Consider the following 24,478-nt stretch of genomic DNA (forward strand, 5'->3'; position numbering starts at 1 on the left):
AAGACAGTAAACACAAAATAATGCATATTGTATGGTTCCATTAATACAAAGTTCTAAAACAGGCAACACTAATTTGTGCTGGTAGAAATCAGAAATTTTTGCCTGAGTGAGGGTAAGGGAAGTGATTTGCTAGGCGGAGCAGTTCTCTAGAAGGGGAAATGGTTCGTGTGGATGTATGAATTTCATGGATTATGGAAATGTTCAACATTTTAATTTTGTTTGAGGATGATGGTTACACAGTCCTTACAGTGGTCAAAGGTCATTGAACTATATATAGACTTAAGGTAAAAGAGATTTACCAGAAAAATGTGTTTCTTCAACAGTAACCAAGAGGGTATGGTGTATCATTTCATAGTTTGAGTAACATTAGATCGTTGATTTGACATTTAGAATACTGTAAATTTTCAAGTTCATGGAATAGAGATATTTGTTCAAACTCCTGATTTTTTCTAAAGCACATTTTGCCAAAAATTATTGATATTCTCTCTATATCCTTGTAATCCAAGTTTTTTAACTTCAAGCAATTTTTTTTCATTTTATAGCCATTTTTATTTAAATATCCAAATTTTTATCACTTTACAAGAGTTCCACTTTACCTCTTGCCCCACATGAATTTCCTTTCACATAAGATTCAAAAGTTATGCTTTATGAAAATTGAAGAATACAGCATTGCAGAATGATTTGTAGATAACTGAAATTGAAAATTTAACATCTCTAACTATAAAAGAAGAGTAAGTGAACACCCTTTGCTGGAGTACTGAAACTTCTTTGAAATCTAATATTTTAACTGAAAATATTCTGTCAGTTTGGCTTTTTATTCTATAATCTGTACCTGTTTGTTTTATTTTTTTAAATATCTTTTTAAAACTATCTTAAGTCTTCATGTAAAATTATACAGTTGAAAAATACATCATTTTTATCCAGTTACTTTACACATTCTTCTGGCATACTACTCCATCTCCAGTATAAGAATTATCAATCTACTGTTTGCAATGACTTTTACAGGAAACATGGCAGCAGTGATGGTGTTTTACTCTTAATAGCTTTTAAGTGTGAGAAATAGCACTTCTGCTGACTACTCATGGATAGGGGATACTTTTACTCCATGGTCGCACACCAGCTTTGAATGAGTTATTTTAAAGTGTATTCAGTATCATTTTAATTCAATTATATTGGTCTCCAAAAAGTTCAGATATCCAGTAAACATGGACATACATTTAGTTCAATAATAAATATAAATTAAGACATCAGATTACTTTTATTTCTTAAATTGAGAATGCTTAAAAATTGAGATTGTCTGTTGTGTAAGAGCATATATCACACAAAACAGAACAGGCATCCTTATACAACTTCTCTGGAAGGCTGCTTGGCAGTAGTTTTCAAAATTTTTAATCTATGTATCTTTGGACTTAGTAATTCTACAGAAGAATTTATCCCAAGAAATGAACAGCGGCCTGGATAAAGGTTTTCATTGTCCAAAAGTGGAAATTAATTAAATTATGACATAGTTATGCAAACAAAAATGTCTGTTACAAAAGGGTTCCTTTTTAAAACAGTGGATTAAAAATTTAGTTTTGTACCCTAATACTAAAAAGACACTATAAAGAACTTTTAAAAAGCATTAACCCACAAAGACAAAGAAGAGGAAAGGACATAAAATTTTTAGAAGTCAGAATGAACAAGTGGTACCTGATTTAGCAGTAAAAGCAAAGCTTAGGTAAAAGCCACTTTACAACACAAATCCAAAAAGACTCGGCACCAGTACTTCTGAAAGTAAAGACAAAGATAGGGCTTCAATAAACAGGTTGCAAAATTTAGGAATTAGTTAAATTCCATATCTTCTCTCCATTCCAGTTTCCCTCAGAAATGCTGTTGTCAATCATACTCTCCCAGCAAGAAATCTTAACTTGAGAGAAAAAAACTAAAAATACAGATGGTTCTGTAAGATTATTCTAGACCTTAGATTGTAGTTGACAAGCTCCCACCATTAGCACAAAGTTTTCAGGTAACTTTTAGCATGCTACTTTTAAATATGAACAGGCAAGCAAGGATCGTCCAACATTTGAAGAAAACATTTAATATAAAGACCAAAGCAGAAAGATAAAAGGGGCGAGTTCGATTTATATCGGAGGATCTAGTAAGCAGTGTACAGTAGCTAATGTGAAAGAAACATATTAACATTATAAAACCAAACTCATAGAAAAAGAGATCAGATTTGTGATTACCAGAGGCAGAGGGTGGGAAATGGGGGAATTGGAGGAAGGTGGTCAAAAGGTACACATTTCCAGTTATAAATAAGTCCTGGGGATGTGATACACAACACGATGGCTGTAGTTAGCACTACTGTATGTTATATTTGAAAGTTGTTAAGAAAGTAGATCCTAAGAGGTCTCACAAGGAAAAAAAAATTTTTTAATCTATATGAGTTGATGAATGTTAACTAAACTTACTGTGGTAATCACTTTACAATACATGTAGGTGAGATCATTATGCTGTACACTTAAAATTTATACAGTCCTATGTGTTACATAAAGAAGCGTGATTTTATTTTGTATTTATACACATATATAGTTTCTGTGTTCATTTTATTTCAATGTTTTATAATATAGCTGATATTAAACATTAATGAGGTTTTTTTTTTTTTTTTTTTAAGAGCGAAATTCACATGTCTGAAGAAGCTATACAGGATATATTGGAACAGACGGAATCAGATCCAGCATTTCAGGCACTCTTTGATCTCTTTGACTATGGTAAGAAGACCATTTCTTTCGAGGCAGTTAGAAGAAAAATATTTTTCTGGTTTCTTTGGAAACTTAACCAGAGTGAAGCAACATTCCCCAGAGCTTCTGAAAAAAGTTCCTATTTTCATTAAACATTATATGGATATGAAAGGGGTTTTGTTGGGTTTTTTGTTGTTGTTGTTCTATTCTTTGTTAAAGAAACTTTAGCTAGCTCTAAAAATGGAGAACAGTTTTGTGATTTGTTTTTGTGGGCATTTTTGCCAGTCAGCACAAATGTGTTAAAATCTACTACTGTACATACATTATATTAAAGACAATTGGATAACAAAAGAAATTTAAAAAATTGGCTACTTCCCTCAATCTTATAGCCTAGTGCAGTGTAATTTTCAAAGTGTAGTCCCCCAACCAGCAGTATCAGTGTTAACCGAGAACGTGTTAAAAATGCAAATTTTTGGACCCCTTCTCTCCCCACCCCGCCCAGGTGATTCTGATAATAGACTGAAATTTAAGAACTATAAGTCTGATGGAAAAATCTTTGTACTTGTCAAAGATATATATAAGGCAACATATTAAAAACATCCAAAATTCCATAAGGAAAACCAAAGTTTAACATTAGCTTGACCACTGTCAAGCTGCATTAATTGACGCTTATTTTTATTTTGGTCATTTAACCGATTGTTTCCCTGTTCCCTTTTTAACAGGTAAAACAAAGAATAATAAAAATATTTCACAAGGCATTTCCAGTCAGCATATGGAAACCAATCCCAATGTAGTCTTAGCAGATGAAACTAATCTAGCAGTTAAAGGTTCTTTTAAAACAGAAGAATCTGGTAAGAATTTGACTTTGTTAATATCATCAATCCAAATCCTGATGTCAGTCTCAAAATTTCAAAGGCAAAAAATACTGTTTAATTTGGAAGTTGTTCAAATTGCCACAGAGGTCGTTTTTGTATTTATAGTTTTCTCTCTTCACTAGGAAAAAATAAAAAGAAAATTACTCCCCAGCCTTTAGTGCTTTGATTAAAAGGTGAATTTTTAATACTTACTCTTTCATGATTCAATAGATTATCGACCTGCACAATTCAGTATTAATAGTGTTCACCAAGTCAACAAAAGTCTATAACATGTAACAATTTTTTGAGCCACAAATTCAAATCCCTAATACGTAACGTTGATGTATAGTATTAATCGTTCATCCTAGTAAGCAAGTTTAGCTGACTACTTAGTATCTATATCCCACTTATTTAGAGGAAATTGTATGTAATAGTCTTGAATTACGGATTTTCTGAGGTTTTAGGTAACATTCCTATGTGTCTATTGTCAGTTCTCTGTATTTCTGCCTCCCATGGAATACTAATATGGCGCATAATTGCCCCACAATAACTACTTTTCAAATGAGGGATAGCAGTAAATATGTGCATCTTAGGTCTTTTAAATATTTGCCAATTTTCTTCAAATTTTACTTTTATCAAATATATGTACAGAGTATACAATAATATATATATATAGCTTATTGAATTAAAATCCATCAAACACCATGTAACCATCTCTCAAGTCAAAAAAATAGAACACCTCTAGCACCACCAAAACTTCTGTTCATATCCCCTCCCGATAAATTTTTTCTCCATCCCCCTTCCTCAGAGATAACCATTATGGCTTCTTTCACGTTATGCTGGCATCTTACACTTCTTGCTTGACCTTATGCCTTTTTAGAGTGCCACCTCTATCCATTTCTGTCTACATGAGCTATGCCAAAGTAATCTTTTATGTCTATCTTAAACGTCACTATCCTCGTAAGCCTCCTAAAAACCATATGGCTTCCAAGTTTCACATAATGTCTTACAAAAACTAGTTTTGGAGTAACTCAGACTACACTTTTACTTCGGATCCTATGCCTACACCCAAGCCCAATCCTCCATTTCTTCTTAGGCTGGAAGATTGTGCTTCAGTTAAGCTCTACCTTGCACAAAATGAAACTTGAAATCCTATTTCTCAGAAGGTCTTCCCGCTTTGTTGAAAGTGACTCCTCCTCAATTTATTTGACATAGATGTAATTTCCACTGCTTCAGACTATACCCGATATTGTTTTACCGATATCTCTTTAACAGAATTGTATGATAGTTGATAAACATTTTCTGGATTTTTGTCTACATTTTTTCATATTGTTAATTGTTACTGTTTTCTGTCCTAAACTGTGAATGCTGTATGACACAGTGTATCAGTGCTGTTATTTTCTGAAATGTCCTTTTTACTCCAGCTGTTACAGTTCTTTTATTTTTTAAGATCTTCTCTTTTATATCACTTTCTCACTTCCCCAGGCAGAAAGAGGTGCCTTTTGTTCCTCTATTTTTATAGTTTTCACCATGTTTTATTTTGACTTTCTGTTCTATACCTGCTTCCCTTACTAGACTGATTTCTCCAAGGTCATTCATCTTTCAATTCCAGCACCAGTCATATAGTTGATCTTCAGTAAGTGTGTTGAATGTTAAACAGTATACAGTAATATCAAATATTGATCATGCAACGTGTACTTGACCCCATTTCACTTTTAAGAATGTATCAGATAAAGTAAGTTCAATAGAAATGGTACAAGTTGAAAAGTCAAGTGTTTTGGAAAAAACTACATGTTAGATAGAGCCAGCTTTTTTACAAACTGGTAAATATTAGATGTTCTTAAAACTATATACTTTTTCCTTCATTGTGTCATCTGTTTTCCAAGAGGCTTGAAAAAACAATTTGGCACTTATTTAAAAAGATATCAGTAATAAAAAAAAAAAGTATCTTCAAGATAAAGTTTATCAGACTTCTGCTTACTGGTATGTCAATGATTAGTTAATTCATTAGCAAAATAGGTTTCATGGTAAAAATAATAATACCTTGTAACCTGTACATACTCACCATATCTTTCTACCATCCTGATATTTTGCAGATGATCAATCTGGTCAACCCTCATTTTGTACATCTTATCAAAATGAAGACACATCAAATGCTTTGAAGAATGGCAGCAACCATGATGAACTTAGACAGGAAGCCCAGGAACATTTTTCCCAGACAGGCTCTAGCATCCAGAAAAAAGCCTTCAAAACAATTATTCCTGCTGAGCAGAAGAGTAACCTTGATATTACCTTTGAATCTGTGCCTAATTTAAATGACTTTAACCAAAGAATAAATTCTGATGCTGAATGTAATCAGCAGTGTACTGAATTATATACCAGTCAGATGTCCACTGAAACCAAAATGGCTGTGGAAGTTGAAAAGAATTCTTTGTCTCCAAATGTACCGAATGATCAGTCTGATATACCAATAACTTCATTTGTTTCCCTTGATGGTGAAACTAACAATCAAAACTTAATTCTTTCTGGGAAAAGTTCTCAACTTTTATCCCCAAATATACCATTAACTGGAAAACCATCTAAAAAAAGTCAATTTTGTGAAAGTTCTAATGATACAGGAACACTTAAAACTAATTTCCATGGTTCTAAGTCACCAGATTCTAGAGAAATTCACCAGAGTAGAATTGAAATTAATAACGTATTACCAGTTGTATCACAACTTTCAGATTGTCAAGATAATTCTTCACTTCAGAGTGAAATATTACCTGTGTCTGTTGAAACTTCAGGTTTAAATGTATCTGAACAAGAAGTAGAAATTTGTCTTGGAGATTCGATATCTTCAATTAAAGAACCATCTAATGATTCATCATGTGTTGAGTTAGGTCATACACACCATGAACCGCAGCCCTCCAAGTCTGAGAAAGTTGCTTTGGATTTACAAGAGTCCTCATCTTCCATAAAAGATGGCAATAGTATTTTTATCTCTCTAGGTGAGAATAACTGTGGGGAAGTTGCACTGATGCCTCCAGAAAGTAATCTTATAGAAGACAGACATTCTGTTCCTCCAGAATCTGTATGTTCTTCAGTGGTAGATTCTCACCCCAAGTCCCAAAATACTAGTGATAAACCTGCTAGCGACAACGCAACAGAGATGGATGCATCGAATATTGTCTCTCTCAAAATTATCATCAGTGATGATCCATTTGTTTCCTCAGATACAGAACTCAACAGTGCTGTTTCTAGTATCAGTGGTGAAAATTTGCCAACTATAATTTTGTCATCTGCTAAATCACCTGCCAAAAATGCAGAAATAGTTAAACGCCTATCTTCAGAAGAAATGGCAGGTGCTGTCACATCTGCTGAAGAAATAGGGGATTCAGCCTCAATGGAACAGAGCCTTTTAGTGCTTAAACCCGAAGACTCTGTAGTAAACAATGCTCGGAATGAAGAGAACATTGCTTTTTCAGCCAGTGTTACACCATGTGTTTCCAAGGATGGAGGGTACATACAGTTGATGCCAACAACAAGCACAACTTTTGGCAATTCAAATAACATTCTGATAGCTACCTGCGTAACTGATCCAACAGCCTTAGGAACAACTGTAAGTCAATCTAATGTTGTGGTGTTGCCTGGGAATTCTGCACCTCTGACTGCCCAGCCTCCACCACCTCAACTACAGACACCACCAAGGTCAAACAGTGTATTTGCTGTCAACCAAGCTGTGTCACCCAACTTTTCACAAGGTAACTTTAAGAACATATTAAAGTTTATTTCCCTGGAATAGGCTCTGATTTCTATTGTGTATGCAGTTATTGACTAAATGGTAATAAGTCATAGGTAGTATGAGAAAAGATTCTGAAATTGATGATTATACTTCCTCTTTATCTAATTAATTCTGTCATACTTCTTAAAAATCTGGTAAGCTATGGAATTTGGTGGTTTACTTTTTAGTATTTTTTCACAATTCTCAATCCATGTACTAAGGTACTAAAGAGATAAAGACTAATTTATCAAATAGCTGTATACCTACTGAAACCCAATGTTATGGAAGACTTTTTTTTTAAATAACCATTACAGTCTTAATTTTCAAAGAATCTATTATCTATTGAATTTCTCCCTCCATAAAATCCTCTGTAATTTCTCACTGCCTTCCACGTTCCAGAATTGATCACTGTCTCTAGAATTCTTTGTTTGTAGTAGTACTTGTAGCATTTATTACATGCCATTTTATGTGTAGTTAGTGATTGACACGCCTGTCATATTGGTCATTTTTGATTGTATGTTCCTTGAAGATAGAGCTTATGGCACATGCATCTACATTTTCTTATATATTGGTTCCCAGGCTTCATGCTCTTTTTACATTACAGACATACAATAAAATCTGATTAAATATTAACAATGAAATATTAAGCCTGATGGATCTGTTTCATATGCTGTTTAAGATAAAGGAGGGGTCAGAATGAATAGAGAATGGGAACTTGAGTTGAAGCTTAGAGAAGTAAAGTAGTATTTGGAGTAAAAGGAAGGGAGTCCTTAAGCAGCACAGGTGTACATAGGTATTTGAGACAGTGAAGTAGATGTCCATGAAAGTGAGATCAACCTGACAGAAGCAGTTAGTGAATGTATGAAGGAAAGATTGATTTACAGGACAGAGCTAAATTATGATAGCCACATACTTACTATATTGTTGACTTCTAAGAACCATATAAGCATTGTGATTTCCCCCCAAAGTTATGACTAGTTGCTCACTTATCTGGACCCTTCTTGATCGGTACCACTGAGATAATAGGTTGAGATTGTGAACAAGTCTTGGGCTGTTAACATTCAGTTGGGACCCTAATTTTAATCAGTTTCACTATTCTTTCTAAAAGAATCAAGACATAACTGTAATATGATCTAGCTATGGAGGCTTGTGCTTACTTATGATACTTGACTAAATGCCCTAAGTCTACATTAATATTCAAATTTACTTTTTAGCTTGTTTGTCCTAAATTTTTTTTAAAAGAAGAGTAGATTGTAAAGGAAAAAGAATTAAATTATAGATAGTCTATTTCAAATTAGTAATTATGTTGATGTCTCTTGTTTATCAGAGAAAATCTAATTTTGAGTTTTTTGGTTTTATTTTAGGATCGGCTATCATAATTGCTTCTCCAGTTCAGCCTGTACTCCAAGGAATGGTAGGAATGATTCCTGTGTCTGTGGTTGGACAGAATGGAAATACATTTTCTGCTCCTCCTCAGCCTGTAAGATTTATGAACTAAAAATGGTGTGGTGATACTTTTTAAATATAGTATAATTAATGGCCTCTTCTCTTATAGGTCCTTCATATGCCTTTGGCAGCACCTGTATGCAATAGAAGTATCCCTCAATTCTCCATACCTCCAAAATCTCAGAAGACTCAGGGACTAAGAAATAAGCCTTGTACAGGTACATTTTTAAGTTCATTGTGTCATTTTTATGTCTATATATTCATTTGTTTGCAGCAGCTCCACAGTATTTTCTTTTTGAATACTTACACCATTCCCAACGGGTGATTGTTCATTTTTTGCTTAAAGTTTTTTGCAGTAATTAAAAAGATAAATGGAACAAAAAAGTTTAGAAAGAGACCACGTGTTTATAGGAACTTGCATTTGATAGAAGTAACATCTGAGTGGATGAAATTTATTGGCTGTTATACATATTACAGGAAAAAAAATTAGATCTCTTTCTTATACCATGTACAAACGTGAACTCCAAGGTGATTAAAGACCTAAAAGTGAAAAGCAAAACAGTTAATAAAAGAAAATGTAAGAGAATATCTTAATAATACTGAGATAAAAAAATTGCTTTTAAAAAATAGAAACATAATTTATAAATGAAAAAATGTGGTAGCTCTGACTACAAAATTAAAGATTTTGTCAACAAAAGACTACAGACAAAGTAACACCAGATTTTATTCAGGGCCTCGATGAATGATGCACCATGAATTTGTACCTCATTCTCAGTTCAAATTTTTCCATCTTCATGGGCAACATAATGCCCATTTTGCTAACATACTTAATACCCTAACCCTCAGAATTCTTTGAGCCTTTCTACTTCTAAGTCTTTAATCTTTACCCCAGTCAATCTCTCCCCTATCTTTGCCTTCAATTTTTCACTAGTTTTTATTAGACCTATGTGATTTTTAAAGGCCAATAACTTCTTTCAGAATATTCATTTTCATATATCCCTTGTCTCTCTTCAACCATTGAGGGCTCCTATTATTTGAATCTTTACTTTTTACCTGAACTTTCAGTTTCTTTCTGGATTCGGTTCCTTTAATATCCAGGCTAGACTCTACAATTCACCACACAAACCACTTTCCCAGTACTCTTTAACACCTTCATATTCACATTCTTCTACCATTACCCACTTGCTATGCTCCAGTCCTGGATTTAACCAACAACCATCAATCTCTGCCTTTACACCTGAGCTTCTTAAATTAACATTGCTTTAGAAAAAGTGTCATATCCTTTAATACCACTTTAAAAATTCTTACCCTCGCTACCACTTAGCAGTCATTTTCAATCCTTTTTTATTTCCTGTCCCCCCCAGACTATTCCGAAAGACTTTGACAGCTCATTTCAAATCCAATCCCCATCCTCCTCATTCTAGGCCAGTGGTTTTATCTCCCCACTCATCAGCAGTAAATTTCATTTTCTCATGTCCCTCCATTTAATATGTACCTACTCTACTTCCAAAAGCATTCTTTCCTTAGAGGAATAATTATCTCATTCTTTATAAGCTTAATGCATTCTACCTGTGCTCTATATTATAGATCTTCAACTTTTCATTTTCGGCTCCTTTTGTTTCTGGCTATAAAGTTACTTAGGTTTGTCCCACCTGCCAATTCTTTATCCCCAACCCCTTTTAGCTCTCAATTTTTCCTTATTCATTTTACTGTCTTTTCTCATATTTCCACTAAAACTGTTTAAACTGGGGTTACCAGTGGCCTAATGTAGCCATTTGCATTGGACATTTTCCATTCTTACTTTATTTCCTTCTAACAGTTGATGCTATTGATGGCTTCTGGAACCACCACTAAACTACTACATCTCCGCTTTTCTAATTTTATGTAATTTGAGACCTTCAAGCTCTACATATCTAAGTTTCACTTCTTCTTCCTCAAAGACCTCTTCTGCCTAATTTTTCTCCCTTGGTTAATGTCACCATTGATGCCTTCTTTACCTTTCATATCTATGTGACTGCCCTTTAATGTCTCTTGAGACCCTCATCATCTCTTACCTGGAATATTTATAGCCGTCCAACTAGAATTCCTGTTTACAATATTTTTTCTTCTACTACCAAAGTGACTCTAGAACATAAATCTAATCATGTATCTTTCATATTTAAAACTCTTAAGGTTTCTCTATGGAACCTGCATAATACATAGTCTTTTTCATGATCTCATCTTTGATATTCTTTCAAGCTTTGTATCTTGCTGTTCTCTCACATAAACTTATAAGTCCATGGAAATTATTAAAATATGGCTATTAAAGCTTCAGAGCATGTGCTCTAGGCTTGCAAATAAACATGACAGTTACGTGGGCAAATTTTTAAAATAAGTGTAACATATTTCCTTAAGTAACTTTCCGAATCTAAATAGGATCCTTAAGTGCTGTATTGAGCATTGTAATTCATAAAGCCAAAGACTGGATTTATAACATTTGCCTGAAGTTGAAGTAGGACATTTGTTTCCTATCCATATTTCCTCTGTAAAATGGATGAGTAATCATCTTGTATATATTACAGAGCTGCTTTTTAAACTCAATATGTGAAAGTATTTCATTTCTACATTAGCTATCATTTAAAATATTTTCTCATGATATGTGATACTGTGGTCTGTTTCTTTTTCTTTCAGAGGATTATACCCTTTCAGAAATGTTTTTCTTTTCTAATCAATTCATTTGTAATTCCAGGAAAGCAGGTAAATAATTTGGATTCATCAAGTCATTTAGTTGGATGTCATGCACAAAGGTGAGCATAAAAGTAGTTTCTATTATAAATTATTTGAATGCTCAGATTCAAAACATAAAAGATTTCCTTATATTGCTATTTTTTTTTTTTTTTTTTTTTTAAGAATTGAAGTTTCTGACAAGAATATGGCAACAGATCTTGGGAAAAAACTAGAAGAAATCACAGTTCCCTTCTCAGTAGAGAATATAGTTCCAACTAGCAAACCATTTGAAAGCCACAGACGTGTGCTCTGTTTTGATAACACTGCTTCTCCTATGGCAAATACACAGGGGACAAGCCATAAGATGATATCCCAAAACAGAGAAAAGAATGACATTTTATTTCCTAATCGTGATTCATCCATGATGTCCTCTGCCTTAAAACCCCCTTCTAATAATGCTCTCAAAAGGGAGAGAGAGAAACCTCCTGTGCCTAAGATTTTATCTAAATCAGAAACTGCCATTAATCGACACACCACCGTAAAAGAAGCTCTGTCAGAAAAGAAAGTTTCACCAACAGAAATTGGACTGGAATCTTTTCATAAAGCAACAGCTAATAAGGAGAATGAATTATGCAATGACGTGGAAAGGCAAAAAAATCCAGAAACTTCAAAACTGTCTAATGGGCAACAAAATGGGGGTTTACGGAATGAGAAAACTATAGCTTCACTGCAAGAACTAACCAAAAAACAAGGAACATCCTCAAACAGTAAAAATGTCATTTCAGTAGGTGCAGCCATGAAGGATCTAAAACAGGAACAAACCAAATCTGCCAATTCTTTGATTAACCCGCTAAGTAAACATACCACAGAAATGTTACAGGATGTTCAGCGACATAGCCCAGTAAATAGGCTCACTGATAGTACTCATTTATCTGTACCCCGTACATCTGGCTCAGGGGCAGGGGAAAAACATAAAGAAGAACCTACAGATGGTATCAAGGTCCCTTCTAGTAGGCGTTTCATTGAAGATAGTAGTACACCCAAAGTAATGGTCCCTCCTGTCACCCCAGATTTGCCTGCCTGCAGCCCTGCCAGTGAAACAGGGAGTGAAAATAGTGTAAACATGGCTGCCCATACATTAATGATTCTTTCCAGAGCAGCCATTTCTAGGACTACATCAACAACTCCTCTAAAAGACAATACACAACAGTTTAGAGCATCTTCAAGGAACACCACAAAAAAGCGGAAAATTGAGGAATTAGATGAGCGTGAGCGAAACTCTCGTACTTCTAATAAAAATATTACAAATTCATCAGTACCAATGAAAAAGAAGAGAATTAAGGCAAGTTTTAACATTTTAATTTCAAAATTATACCTTTGCCCTTCCTTCAGTGCTCACTTAAAAAAGCTCAGCATTTTTTGCCATTTCTGACTGAACAATCTGGTCAGACAGCTCTGAGCTTTGATTAGCAATAAATATTCTGTTGTAGTGTCTCTCAGCCAGTGTGGTACTCAGTTGTCTAGGCATTTTCAAAACAATCTATGGTTTTTGTTTATAAACATCTTCCTTGGGAAAAGGAGGTTTTGTTTATGTCATGGTAGGTTCCAAGTTTTTGTGGGGGAAAATTCATAATGCGTCAAAGATTGGGACGCCACGATTGTGTGTAGAGTTACCATGTAAACTTTTTTTTTTACCAAGCGATTCTTACATCTTGATTTTTTTTCACATGTCCTGCCATGTCTTTCATAGACTTTTAGATGTTAATATGTTGAGCAGTGTAAAAACTAATTTACCTGTTGTTTTTTTTTTTTCTTTAACCCTGGTTATCTGGAGGAAAGCATTACAGGGATAGAATTGACAAATGAAACTCATTTTTCCTAAATCTGTTTAGCCATTTAGTAAATGGATTGAGTAGAAAGAAAGGTGTTTATATGGTATCAGGGAAAGAATCTTGGCTTTGCTGCCATGCAAGTCTAGGTTAGAATCCTGCATCTCCTTATTGGTTCTGTGACTGTAGTTAAGCCCATATAGCCTCTCTGAGTCTCAGCTGCATGATTTAACAGAAGGTTACCACACATCTTACCTGATGGCTGTGAGGACTAAATGTATAGTACCTGATGTATATTATGTGTTTGGAACTTGAAAAGTACCTGTTACTCTTAAAACTTTAGTAAAGCTTTCTAAGGTTTATGGCTTGGCAATAATGACCACCTTATAGAAAGCATGTTCTATCTTATCTCATTCAACATTCTGGATTCGTATAATGTCTTTTGCCCTAAACTAATATTGGAAGAAACATTGATGTATATTTTATTGCCTTAGATTTATAAAATTTGTATGTACTTCTTTGTATAACTAAAATTCTAATGAACTAAAAAATTTAGCAACAATTTTAGTAGTATATAGAGGAACCCAATAAGGGTTCTGAGTTGACTTAAAGCTTTATAGCCTTGTTTGAGTTCAATATGTTAACTTAGGTTTATTTTTTCTTTCTTTTTATTTTATTTTATTTTATTTTCATTTTCTTTGACAGAAAAAGAAGCTACCCAGTTCATTTCCAGCTGGAATGGATGTGGACAAATTTTTGTTATCCTTGCATTATGATGAGTAAACATTCTGAACATATAAATACAATAGCTGTTTAAAACTCGTATCCCTTAAACTATGAGTGTAGGGAATGAGATATTGACAGAAATCTGAAAGCATGACCTGCACTTTCGTCGTACTGAAATTTCACTTTATATCTAGATCATGCTGTTTCTGAAGCAGCTTCCTAGTTTGTAAATAGATTTACTTGATATATTTTTATTTTGGAAAAAAATATTTGCAGAAATGTAAGTAAAGCCAATCTGCAAAACTGTATAGCTTTGACAATTGCATATTGTAAATATTGTGTAAATATTGTTGAAATAGAGGTTCAATCAACCTAATGTTCTTACACTGTGTTTTTTGACTTCTTTTGATCCCTAATTCTGAGGCTTATTTATCTGGAATAGTTTCTCACTTTGGGGGGGAAATATGTTTTTTCTTATAAATTGCCTTCAGTAATTGTCCAATAAAATATTTAAAGACATAGCCACTAAGTAGTACAAAAGTGATAACCACCTCAAATGGTAGTAAAGCAACCAGAAAACAATTTGGGTTTTTCTATAGTGAATACTTGACCAACTTGTCTCATAATTGCAGTAAAGATTATGTTCCTGAAATTTTATACTTCTGGTCGTTCTGGTCTCTGTTTTAAAGAGAGTTTTGTAAACCATTTGCGTATTTGATCTTTTGTTTATAATTTTCAAGACCTTTTACAGAACTTTAAGTGTCTAAACTATTGAGCCATAAAAAGTTTGGTTATGTAGTAGCTGAGATTTCTTGGGATGTATATACTTTTCCCTTAAGTACTGGGAATTTAAAGAATTGCACTAATTCATAGAACTCCTTACATAGTAGTGACCAATACATATTTAATTTAAATCTTGTATTCTATATTAAAGCTTATGTGGAGGGTTATCTTCTGGCATCCTTTTAGAAAGCCATGTCCATCATAAGATGTAAGAAGGAAAATCACAGTTTTATGTTTTAATGGAATTTTTCCTGAAATGAGCTATGTTACATAACTATAATTGTACTTAGATGTAGCACATTGTCTCTGTGTCCCTTAAAATGTTTTTAAGAGTTATTCTTAAAAAAGGAGAATGAAAGAGGTGCCTTCTTTGTATTAGACTCACACACGTCAGTCAAGTGGATGAATTGGTTTAAACCTTTAAGTGAGAACAGAAATTATAATTAGTACCTGACCGATTGTGCCTAGATATTAAAGTATGTTCTTTTAAGTGCTTTCTGTTTGGTTAAATATCAGATATATTAAGGTTTTTTTCTACCGATGTACTGGTAAAAGAGTTATTTTCCGCAACCATTTTTTGTACTGGGCCTTTAAAAAATGAAATCCATCCTACTCTAACACAACATTTCTCAGTGTGGAAATCACTTCATAATTGCTGAACCTTACAGCAGAAATTTGTGTTGGAAGACATTTTTATGATATGGAGTGGTCTATTCTTAAGGACTAAATATACAGTTAAAGTTTATTTAACTCAACATGGTACTGTAATACAGTTAGGTTTGAATAAATATTTTCATTAACTTAAAGTTTGAATTAATATTAGCAGTCATTCTTGTTTAGATACTTTGATTAAATTCCTTTGCAAGTCAGTTCTTGCTTTTTCAGAAGTTCACATAATGCTGAAAATTACAGATTTCTTTTTTATTTAGTTAGTCTGTGTGCAAAGTACTAAGAATTCACCTACAAATAAGTTCACTTTCTTCAAGATTCTTAGTTCACTAGCCAGCAGCCACTGATAGAGTCCAAAGACAAACTCATACTTGGAGCTTTCATTTATGTTTAAGACCAAAACCAAAATCCACATTTTACCTTAAAAGTCCATGTGTGCTGGACTTAATTTTAGTATTGTACCTGGTAACCTATTTTAACTGTCAGATGCCCAGTGACAGCATTTTAGGGTCAAAGTATACCACAAACAACTTGTGGCCACTTTTACAACAAAAGAGATTCACTCTTTATTTTGGACATTACTTAGTGATTAATATGTCAGTGTATGCCAAGTCTTTGAAGTCTTATAATTAAGTTGATTATTTTAGCCCTAGATATTGTTAGAACCCTTTAATTCTAACCAAATGTTGAAATTTTATATGAGAAAAGCATCCATTAACATTCAGCAAAGGCGTGATGGTCAGGTTTGTCAAAAGCTTGACTATTAGGGAGACCAAGATTTAAGCTTCAATAGGAATACTTTCAAAGGCATAGTCTGTGTTCATCCATTTCTCAAGCCACCATCTTTCAGCCTCAGGCCCAACTTTTTGAAATTATCATCAAGTTTTGACTTTATTACTATACTTCCTCTTTTAATAGACTTTTTATAATTGTTAGTTGATATTTTAACATACTTAGTCCCTTTTTCCTAAATTATTTTTTCTGCATAGTTGAATTTAAATTATACTTATGATGCTTCTTTTACTTAAGATAATATCAAGCATTTTGCAGTTTTTAGCTATATTTTTAAAAATAGTGAACATTTTTATAAATATGTTATCAGTTATTTCCTTAGGAGACATTTTAGAGAGTGGAATTCCAAATCAAAAAATTAATGTGCATTTCGTAAGGATCTCAATACATTTTGCCCAATTCTTCCAGAAAATTAATTTACATTCTTGCCAGCAAATTGTCATTTTTTTTTTCTATAGTATATGCTTATCTCTTACAGATATATATTCAGCTATATCATCACTGGTTTACAAGCTTTTATTTCTTGATTTGTTAAATTAGTAGTAAGCTATCCACATATAATTTGTTTTGGTACCTGGTTTGAAGTAAAAATGTACATTTTTTTCCCTAAATATTTAACCACTTGACTCAGTATAATTAGTTAAAATAAGGTATCTCTCCCACATACATTTACTTATAATGTCTCTCTTGTTCTGTATTGATGCACTATGTTTTATTCACAATTCTAGAATTCAAAAGGTCTAACAACCAATATTTCCCCCTAAGTTTAGCATCAAAACTCATTTCATGGCAAAACCTGACCTGATTTGACATAAGGCCTGAGTCCTCATTTGATGTAAACGTTCATATTTTGCTGGAAAAATAGTTATGTGCTTAGTGTGTTGTTTCAGATTTAACTGAGGGTATATAACATATACATTGTGTTACTTTTTAAAATCCTATTATGAAACCCAGCTAATCATAAAGGTGTAAAATCAAAGATTTTGGACCTATATTAATTTTTATACACATATGCACACACTATATATTCTGTGGTGCATAGATTATTTTGTGCCAGTGATTTAATTATAGCTTTGTGTCCATTATAGCTTATTTTTTAAGTGCTCGCTCCTTTTATGCTCCCTGGTAACTTCAGAATTGACTTGTATTATTTCAAGTTAAAATTCTGTGAAATATTCATTTAAACTACATTAACCCTTTAAGTTATCTGATACTGAAATAAGGAAATGGTAATGGTAATATGGTATGCATAATAGTTATGTAGTTATTTCTTATCCTCATAAATTTCTTGCTAAACTGGGTATTTTATTGTTTGTTGCTATATTTAGGGAATTCTTCATTCCATTGTTTTGTTTTAACTATTGCTTTTTTAGTTAATGTAAAATTTTTATGGCAGCATAATATAGAAAAGGTACATAAACTATTAAGTTCATACAGTTCAATGAATTTCCTAAAAGTAAACTCATTCACTTAATTTCCCAGATCAAGAATAGAACATTGCCAGGACCCTAGAATCCCCTCATGCTTCAGTCTGGTAACTGTTAGCCCCAAGGGCAATTATTATTCTGACTTGTAGCACCATAGGTTCAGCTTGTTTTTTTAACCCTGTATAATGGATTCATGCAGTATATAGTCTTTCATAATTTATTTTGCTCAACATTGCAAGATCTACACATGTTGTATATAACTCAGTTCTCATCCTCAATACTGTGTATTTTTTTCATTGTGTTTATCCACATTGTATTACACCACAGTTAATCCCTTTTATAGTTGAACATTTAAATTAATTCCAGTTTGAAGCTATTTTGAATAGAACTTGTGAATATTCTTATACATGTTTTTTGGTGAATGTATTACACTTTTCAGTTGGATGTGTACTTAGGAGTGGAGTTGTTGGTCCTAGGATTGTATATATCCAACCTTAATCATATTTTTCAGTTTTTCAGAGTGGCTATACCAAATCATACTATCAACAGTATAAGGGGAGTTCCAGTCTCCACATCGTTAGTCCTTGGTATTTTTATTTTAGCCATTTTGGTGAAGTATGCTGGTAACACGTTGTGGTTTTAATTGTTCCTGATAAAGTTGAATACCATTTCAAATGCTTATTGGCCATTTCGATAATCTTTTGTGGAGTTTCTGCCCATTTTTATATTGGGTTGTCTACCTTTTATTACTGATATGTAATAAATAGATACTAACTAGTCCTTTTCAGATGGATAGCAGATGTCTAACTATTTTACTCAGTTTTGTTTAACCTTCTGTGTTTTCCTTGATCATCCATCTTCAATTTATTTTCCATAGAGATATCTAATTAACCCAGCACCATTTATTGAGGAAAGACTATCCTTTCCCAAATATATTGCACTGTTACCATTGTCATAAGCTGGTAAACTATCTATCTGGATTTCCTTCTGGATCCTAGTCTGTTCTATTGGATTGTTTTTTAAAGATGTGTCAGTCACATGCCATCTTGATTACTATATAAGATTTATTTATTTTATATTTTATATTTGGGCCCCTTACTGAGTGAACTCTAGTAGAATTAATGGCTTTCTTCACGGTTATTTTTTATTTACTAAAGATGTATCACCTCTAAATAATTTTTTGCCAATTTTATTTTTTCTTACTACACTGATTAGCACTTCTAGTTCAACTAATAATGATCAAAGTAGACTTCATTATCTTATTTCTCATTTTAATGGGAAATGTTAAGTATAATGTTGACTTTTCTTACAGTAATTTAAGAATTTGCATTAGGAGTATCTGTTCAACTTAACTAGGTGCTGTTCTAATATCAAATTATTTTTATTAAACCCATGAATTTATTTTTATATTAATAATACTAATATTGTATACTTTGCAATCTTAGTGATTCTTTAAATATAACTAAATTTGATTTGTCAACATTTTAAATGTTTACTTTTAATGAAATTGATTTCAAGCTTACACCAATTTTTTTAAATGAATGTGAAACTTTCCATCTCTTTTTAGTTTATCTGTATGTTGGAATAATAAATAGTACCTGTTTTAAGATTAATGCAATATTTAAATAAGGCAATATATGTAAAGCATTTAGGTCGATGTCTAGAATATAATAAGCACTTTAACAATTAGCTTATTTGTTTATTTCTATTTTCTACAGGAGTTTATTTAGAATGGGAAGTAACTTCCTTAAATCACTGATAAATCTTCTAGGCATGGAGGCTTTTGCAGAAGAAAATGTGTTAATATTTACTTGTGTTTTCTTTAAATGTGGCTTTTTTATAACAAAATTAACTCTAATATTTGACATTTGTATACCTTTCTGATTCAGTAATTTCTTATTCTTTGTTTCCTGTTTTCCTCAGAGTTCTTTTTCATGTTTAACTGCTTAAATTGAAGTTATCTGATTTTTTTTTCTTTTAAAACCATATATTTCATTAAAGTGATAAATTTAGGTCTGATTTCAACTTTCTACATCAAAATTTGGAAGATGGGGTAAGTACTTTCACTTTTTTGTTTAGTTATTTTTTATGTCTTTATTACTTGGAGTAAGGTAACATGCTTTTTTTACAAATTTGGTTTTGTTGTGGTCAAAGGATAGGTTAAATTTTTCTATAAATGTTGTATGGATGCTTAAAAGCAGGAATTTTGTTTATAAAAAGAAAAAGTTTGATATTTATTCAATCTTAAACTATCAAATTGCATCTAACTGCTTTAAACACTTCTGTCATAAATGTTTGATTTCCCATTACAATTATCTTGGCCATAGTTTTTGCTTCAGTTATTAGGTATTACTGCTCAGTGTATAGGGTGTAACTCATAACTTCATTTTTTTTTTTTTTAGCTTTATTGAGGTAAAATTAATTGTAAAGGTATACATAATGTTGATTTTATCTATGTATACACTGTGAAAGAATTCTTCCCGTCTAGTTAATTAACACATGCATCACCTCATATTTATCTTTGTGTGTGCAACATTTGAGTTCTGTTTGAATTATGTAATTACAGTACTCTCAGCTGTAGTCACCATTGTGTACTTTAGATGCTCAGACTTTATTCTCTGATAGCTGAAATGTTGTACCCTTTTACTAACCTCTCCCTGTTATTACCTTTACACCATGCCATAGCAACCACATTCCTGCAGATGATTTTGACTTTTCTTAAATTCCAAATAATAGTGTTACCGTACAGTATTTTGTCTTTCTCTGCTGTGCTTATTTTATATAGCTTAATTCCATCAAGATAGAATCCTGTCACAAATGGCAGGATTTCCTTCTTTCTCATGGCTGAATAATATTTTATAGTATATATTTACCACATCTTTTTTATCCACTCATGTGTTGACTGCCACTTAGGAGTTTCCATATCTCAGCCATGGCAGTAAGTATTGGAGGGCAGATAATAGTTCATTTCCTCTGGATGTATACCCAGAAGTGGGATCACTGGATCATATTTTTTTCTCTTTAATTTTCAGAGGAACATCCATACTGTTTCCCATAGTCATTGCACCAGTTCACATTTTCACCAACAGTGCACGAGAATTCCCTTTTCTCCACATCTTACCAACATTTATGATCTTGTCTTTTTATTGACAGCCGTTCTTAAAAGGTATAAATTGATCTCATTGTGGTTTTGATTTGTATTTCAGTGATGAGCACTCATGTTGAGCATTTTTCATGTACCTACAGGTCATTTGTATGTCTTCCTTAGAAAAATGCCTGTTCTGTACCTCTGCCCATTTTTTAAATGGTTTGTTTGTGGGGTTTTTTGCTATTGAGTTGTGTGAGTTCTTTACATATTTTGGACATTCACCCTTAATCAGTTATGTTAGCAAATATTTTCTCTCATTCTATAGGTTGCCTTTTCATTGTGTTGATGATTCTCTTGGTTGTGCAGAAACTTTTAGTTTAATGTAGTCCCACTTGCTTATTTTTGTTTCTGTTGCCTTTGTTTCTGGTGTCAAATCCAGAAAATCATTGTCATGACCCATGTCAAGGAGCTTACACCCTATGTGTTATTCTCCTGGAATTTTACAGTTCCAGGTCTTAAATTTCCATCTTTAATTCATTTTCAGTTGATTTTTATGTATGATGTGAGATAGGGGTCCAGTTTCATTATTTTGCATATGGCTGGCTATTTTTCACAGCACCATTCATTGAAGAGACTGTCCTTTTCTCATTGTGTATTTTGGCTCCTTTGTCCTAAATTAATTGACCATTTATATGTATATTTCTGGGCTTTATTGTATTCCATTGATTTACATGTCTTTTTATACTAATACCATACCACTTTGATAATTGTTTTGTTTTGATTTCCTATACATCGTTAAAAGTGCGATAATGAAGTCCCCTACTATTACTATATTGCTGTCTATTTCTCCCGTCAGGTATGTTCATATGTGCCTTATATATTTTGGTGCGCCTGTGTTGCATGCATAAATATTTACAATTATTTATCCTCTTCTTGGATTGACCTCTTTATCATTAGATAATGACCTTCTTTGTATTTTATTACAGTCTTTGTCTTGAAGTCCATTTTGTCCAATATAAGTGCTTTCTGTTGCTTTCCATGCATGAGATATCTTTTCCTATCCCTTTACTTTGTCTGCATGTGTCTTTAAAAAGCCTAAGTGAGTCTCTCGTGGGCGGCATAGAGATGGGTATTTTTTTTTCCATTCAGCCATTCTGTGTCTTTTGATGGGAAAATTTAGTTCATTTACATTCAAAGTGATTATTGATAGATATGGATTTCACTTGCCATTTTTAATATTGTTCTCTGACTGTTTTGTAATTTGTTTATCTCTTGCTCTCTTTGTGATTTGATGATTTCTTGTAGTGCTGGGCTTAGATTCCTTTTTTTTTTTCCTCTCATGTTTTTTAAAAACCTATTACAGGTTTTTGCTTTGTGGTTACCATGATACTTACATAAAATATATCATTTGTAAGTCTATTTTTACCTATAACAACTTAATTTCAAATATATACTCAATCAAGGTCTTTACTCTCCTCCCCCAACATTTTGTGTTCAGTATCACAATTTACATATTTTCATCTTGTGTCTCTATTAAAATTTTTTGAAGATATACTATGTTCAATACTTTTGTCTAGAGTAATAAGTGATTTACCCACCAACATTACAACATTAGAGTATTCTGAGTTTACTAGTGAGACATATTTTCAAATGTTTTCTTATTACTAGTGTGGTTTTGTTTCAGGTTGAAGAATATTCTTTAATATTTCCTGTTTAAGACCGGTCTAGTTGTGATGAACTTCAGTTTTTGCTTGTCTAAAAACTATTTTTCCTTCATTTCTGAAGGACACCTTTACTGGGTAAAATATTTTTGGTTGGCAGTTTTTTCTTTCACCACTTCTCTTTTTTGAAATTCTCATTTTCTTTATGCATTGTTCTTTTAACCTCGTTGAGCATCTTTATGACCATCAATTTGATTTTTTTTAATCAGGTAAATTGCCTATCTCTTTCATAAAGGTCTATTTCTGCAGTTTTATCTTGTTCTTTTATTTGGAACACTTCATTTCTTCTTTACTCTGTTGATTTCTGTGCATGAGGTAAAATAGCCGTCTCTCTCAATCTTGACAGAGTAATCTTATGTAAGATATGAACCTTATCAGTCTGGCCAGAGTTCCCTTTTGTCTCTTAAACTTTTTCAGTGGATACCTGCACTGTTTCTGATCCATGGTTGAGAGTCTGTAGAGGTGAAGGGCCAACTGTATGCATTGAGCTACACCATTTTACATAGGGCACTTAAGCATCATTGCGTTTTTATATCTGCAAGGGGGTCCTGGAACCAATCCCCTGTAGATACTGAGGGACGACTTAAGTTCTTGGGGAGTCAAAAGTTATATGCAGATTTTTGACTGCACCAGGGCTCAGTGCCCCTAAACCACGCATTGTTTAGCCAACTATAATTTCTATCCCTTTTTTACTAGTATGTTCCCATTCTCCCCAGCCAGTCCTTGGTCATATAAAAATATTTTAACTTTCACATTACTGCATTCTTAATTTTGATTTTTTTCCTGTTTGGAAGAAATATATCACAGTTCTGTATTTTCTAAGCTCCTGCATACATACGTAGATACTATCTAGTATCTTTATCACTTTATTCTGTTAAAAATACTATGCAGGTGTCGGTCACTTATCTTTTGGCATTTAATATAATAGAAATAAGGACTGAGGCTATCTATTATTCTACCAAGATGTTTGAAGAATTTTTTTCTTTTACTATGTTTTCTCCAGATTGTCTTAGCATGATTCTGTTAATTTGCTAATGAAATAAGTAAAATCTGCTTGCTTAGTACTAAAAAAAAATCTTGGTTTTTATTATATTGTAATTACTACCAGAATACCATTTTTATTTCTTTTCAAGAACTACCATTTACTTGATTCTGTATCTTTTTTTTTTTGTTTCCTCTCCACTTTTTCTCAGAATTGTCAGAGCTCCTCAGACATTTCCAGATTACTGACTTTTGGCTGCATTGTTAATTCTGCTTATCTTCAATGAAGTGTTCTGATATATTTTGGGTTTCCTCTTCATGAATTTTACCCAGTTCCTGTTGCATTTAGGGCATATATTTATGAAGAGTACTGAGAAGATAAACACAGTGAGTTAAGAACGTGGGCGCTGGAGCAAGACTGCTTCAATTTAAACTTACCTCAGCTACTTACCAGGTCTTTAACCTTGGAATGATTATTTAGCCTCTCCATGCCTCAATTTCCTTATCTGTCTAGTATGAATAATGTTCCTACCCTCTTGTTTTTTTGTTGTTGTTGTTTTGAGGCTAAAAGGAATTAATACAAATACAAAGCTTCTAGGACAGTACTTAGCACATGATGAGCCACAAAAGTTAGTTGTGATTGCTATACAGATATTTTTCAAAGTATTCCTTCAACGAAACTTTTTTCCCTTTTTTTTTTTTTGTGGTTCCTTCAAAGATAAGGATCCACGATGAATTATCTGCCAAGAAATATGTATATACAATGACCTTTTCTGTCCTCTCTCTTCCCCCACTACTGTGTATCTCAAATTAAATAGGACCTTTCCCTTCCCAGAGCTGCAGCTGGGGTTGGTGTGCATAGCCCCTGCCTACAGTGTGTTTATTTTTTTCCCAGATGAAATGCAATTCAATAAGCTTGTGCTGCATTTTACCTTGCTTAAAAACAGGCATTGTGGCATATTGGAGTTGGTAA

At 32.9% G+C, this 24,478-nt stretch overlaps 1 protein-coding gene across 5 annotated transcripts in view; it reads left to right on the top strand.

Moving 5' to 3' along the window:
- Positions 1 to 24,218, top strand: part of LOC107518684 (protein NPAT) — a 59,594-nt gene extending 35,376 nt beyond the window's left edge. For 2 of the 5 annotated variants that reach the window (XM_016160560.2, XM_016160563.2), the window contains 8 exons: positions 2,654 to 2,750; positions 3,443 to 3,571; positions 5,671 to 7,317; positions 8,702 to 8,817; positions 8,893 to 9,001; positions 11,512 to 11,569; positions 11,673 to 12,831; positions 14,024 to 15,321. In XM_016160560.2, coding sequence (XP_016016046.2) covers positions 2,654 to 2,750; positions 3,443 to 3,571; positions 5,671 to 7,317; positions 8,702 to 8,817; positions 8,893 to 9,001; positions 11,512 to 11,569; positions 11,673 to 12,831; positions 14,024 to 14,101 — 3,393 coding nt within the window. In that variant the 3' untranslated portion in view covers positions 14,102 to 15,321. Of the gene's footprint in view, positions 1 to 2,653; positions 2,751 to 3,442; positions 3,572 to 5,670; positions 7,318 to 8,701; positions 8,818 to 8,892; positions 9,002 to 11,511; positions 11,570 to 11,672; positions 12,832 to 14,023; positions 15,322 to 15,848 lie in introns of those variants that run through there. The other 3 variants (XM_036220217.1, XM_016160561.2, XM_016160562.2) reach the window with 3 other exon arrangements.
- The last annotated feature ends 260 nt before the right edge of the window (positions 24,219 to 24,478 follow it).

Source organism: Rousettus aegyptiacus, unplaced genomic scaffold (genome assembly GCF_014176215.1).
Source record: "Rousettus aegyptiacus isolate mRouAeg1 unplaced genomic scaffold, mRouAeg1.p scaffold_m13_p_5, whole genome shotgun sequence".
Classification (NCBI taxonomy): Eukaryota; Metazoa; Chordata; class Mammalia; order Chiroptera; family Pteropodidae; genus Rousettus; species Rousettus aegyptiacus.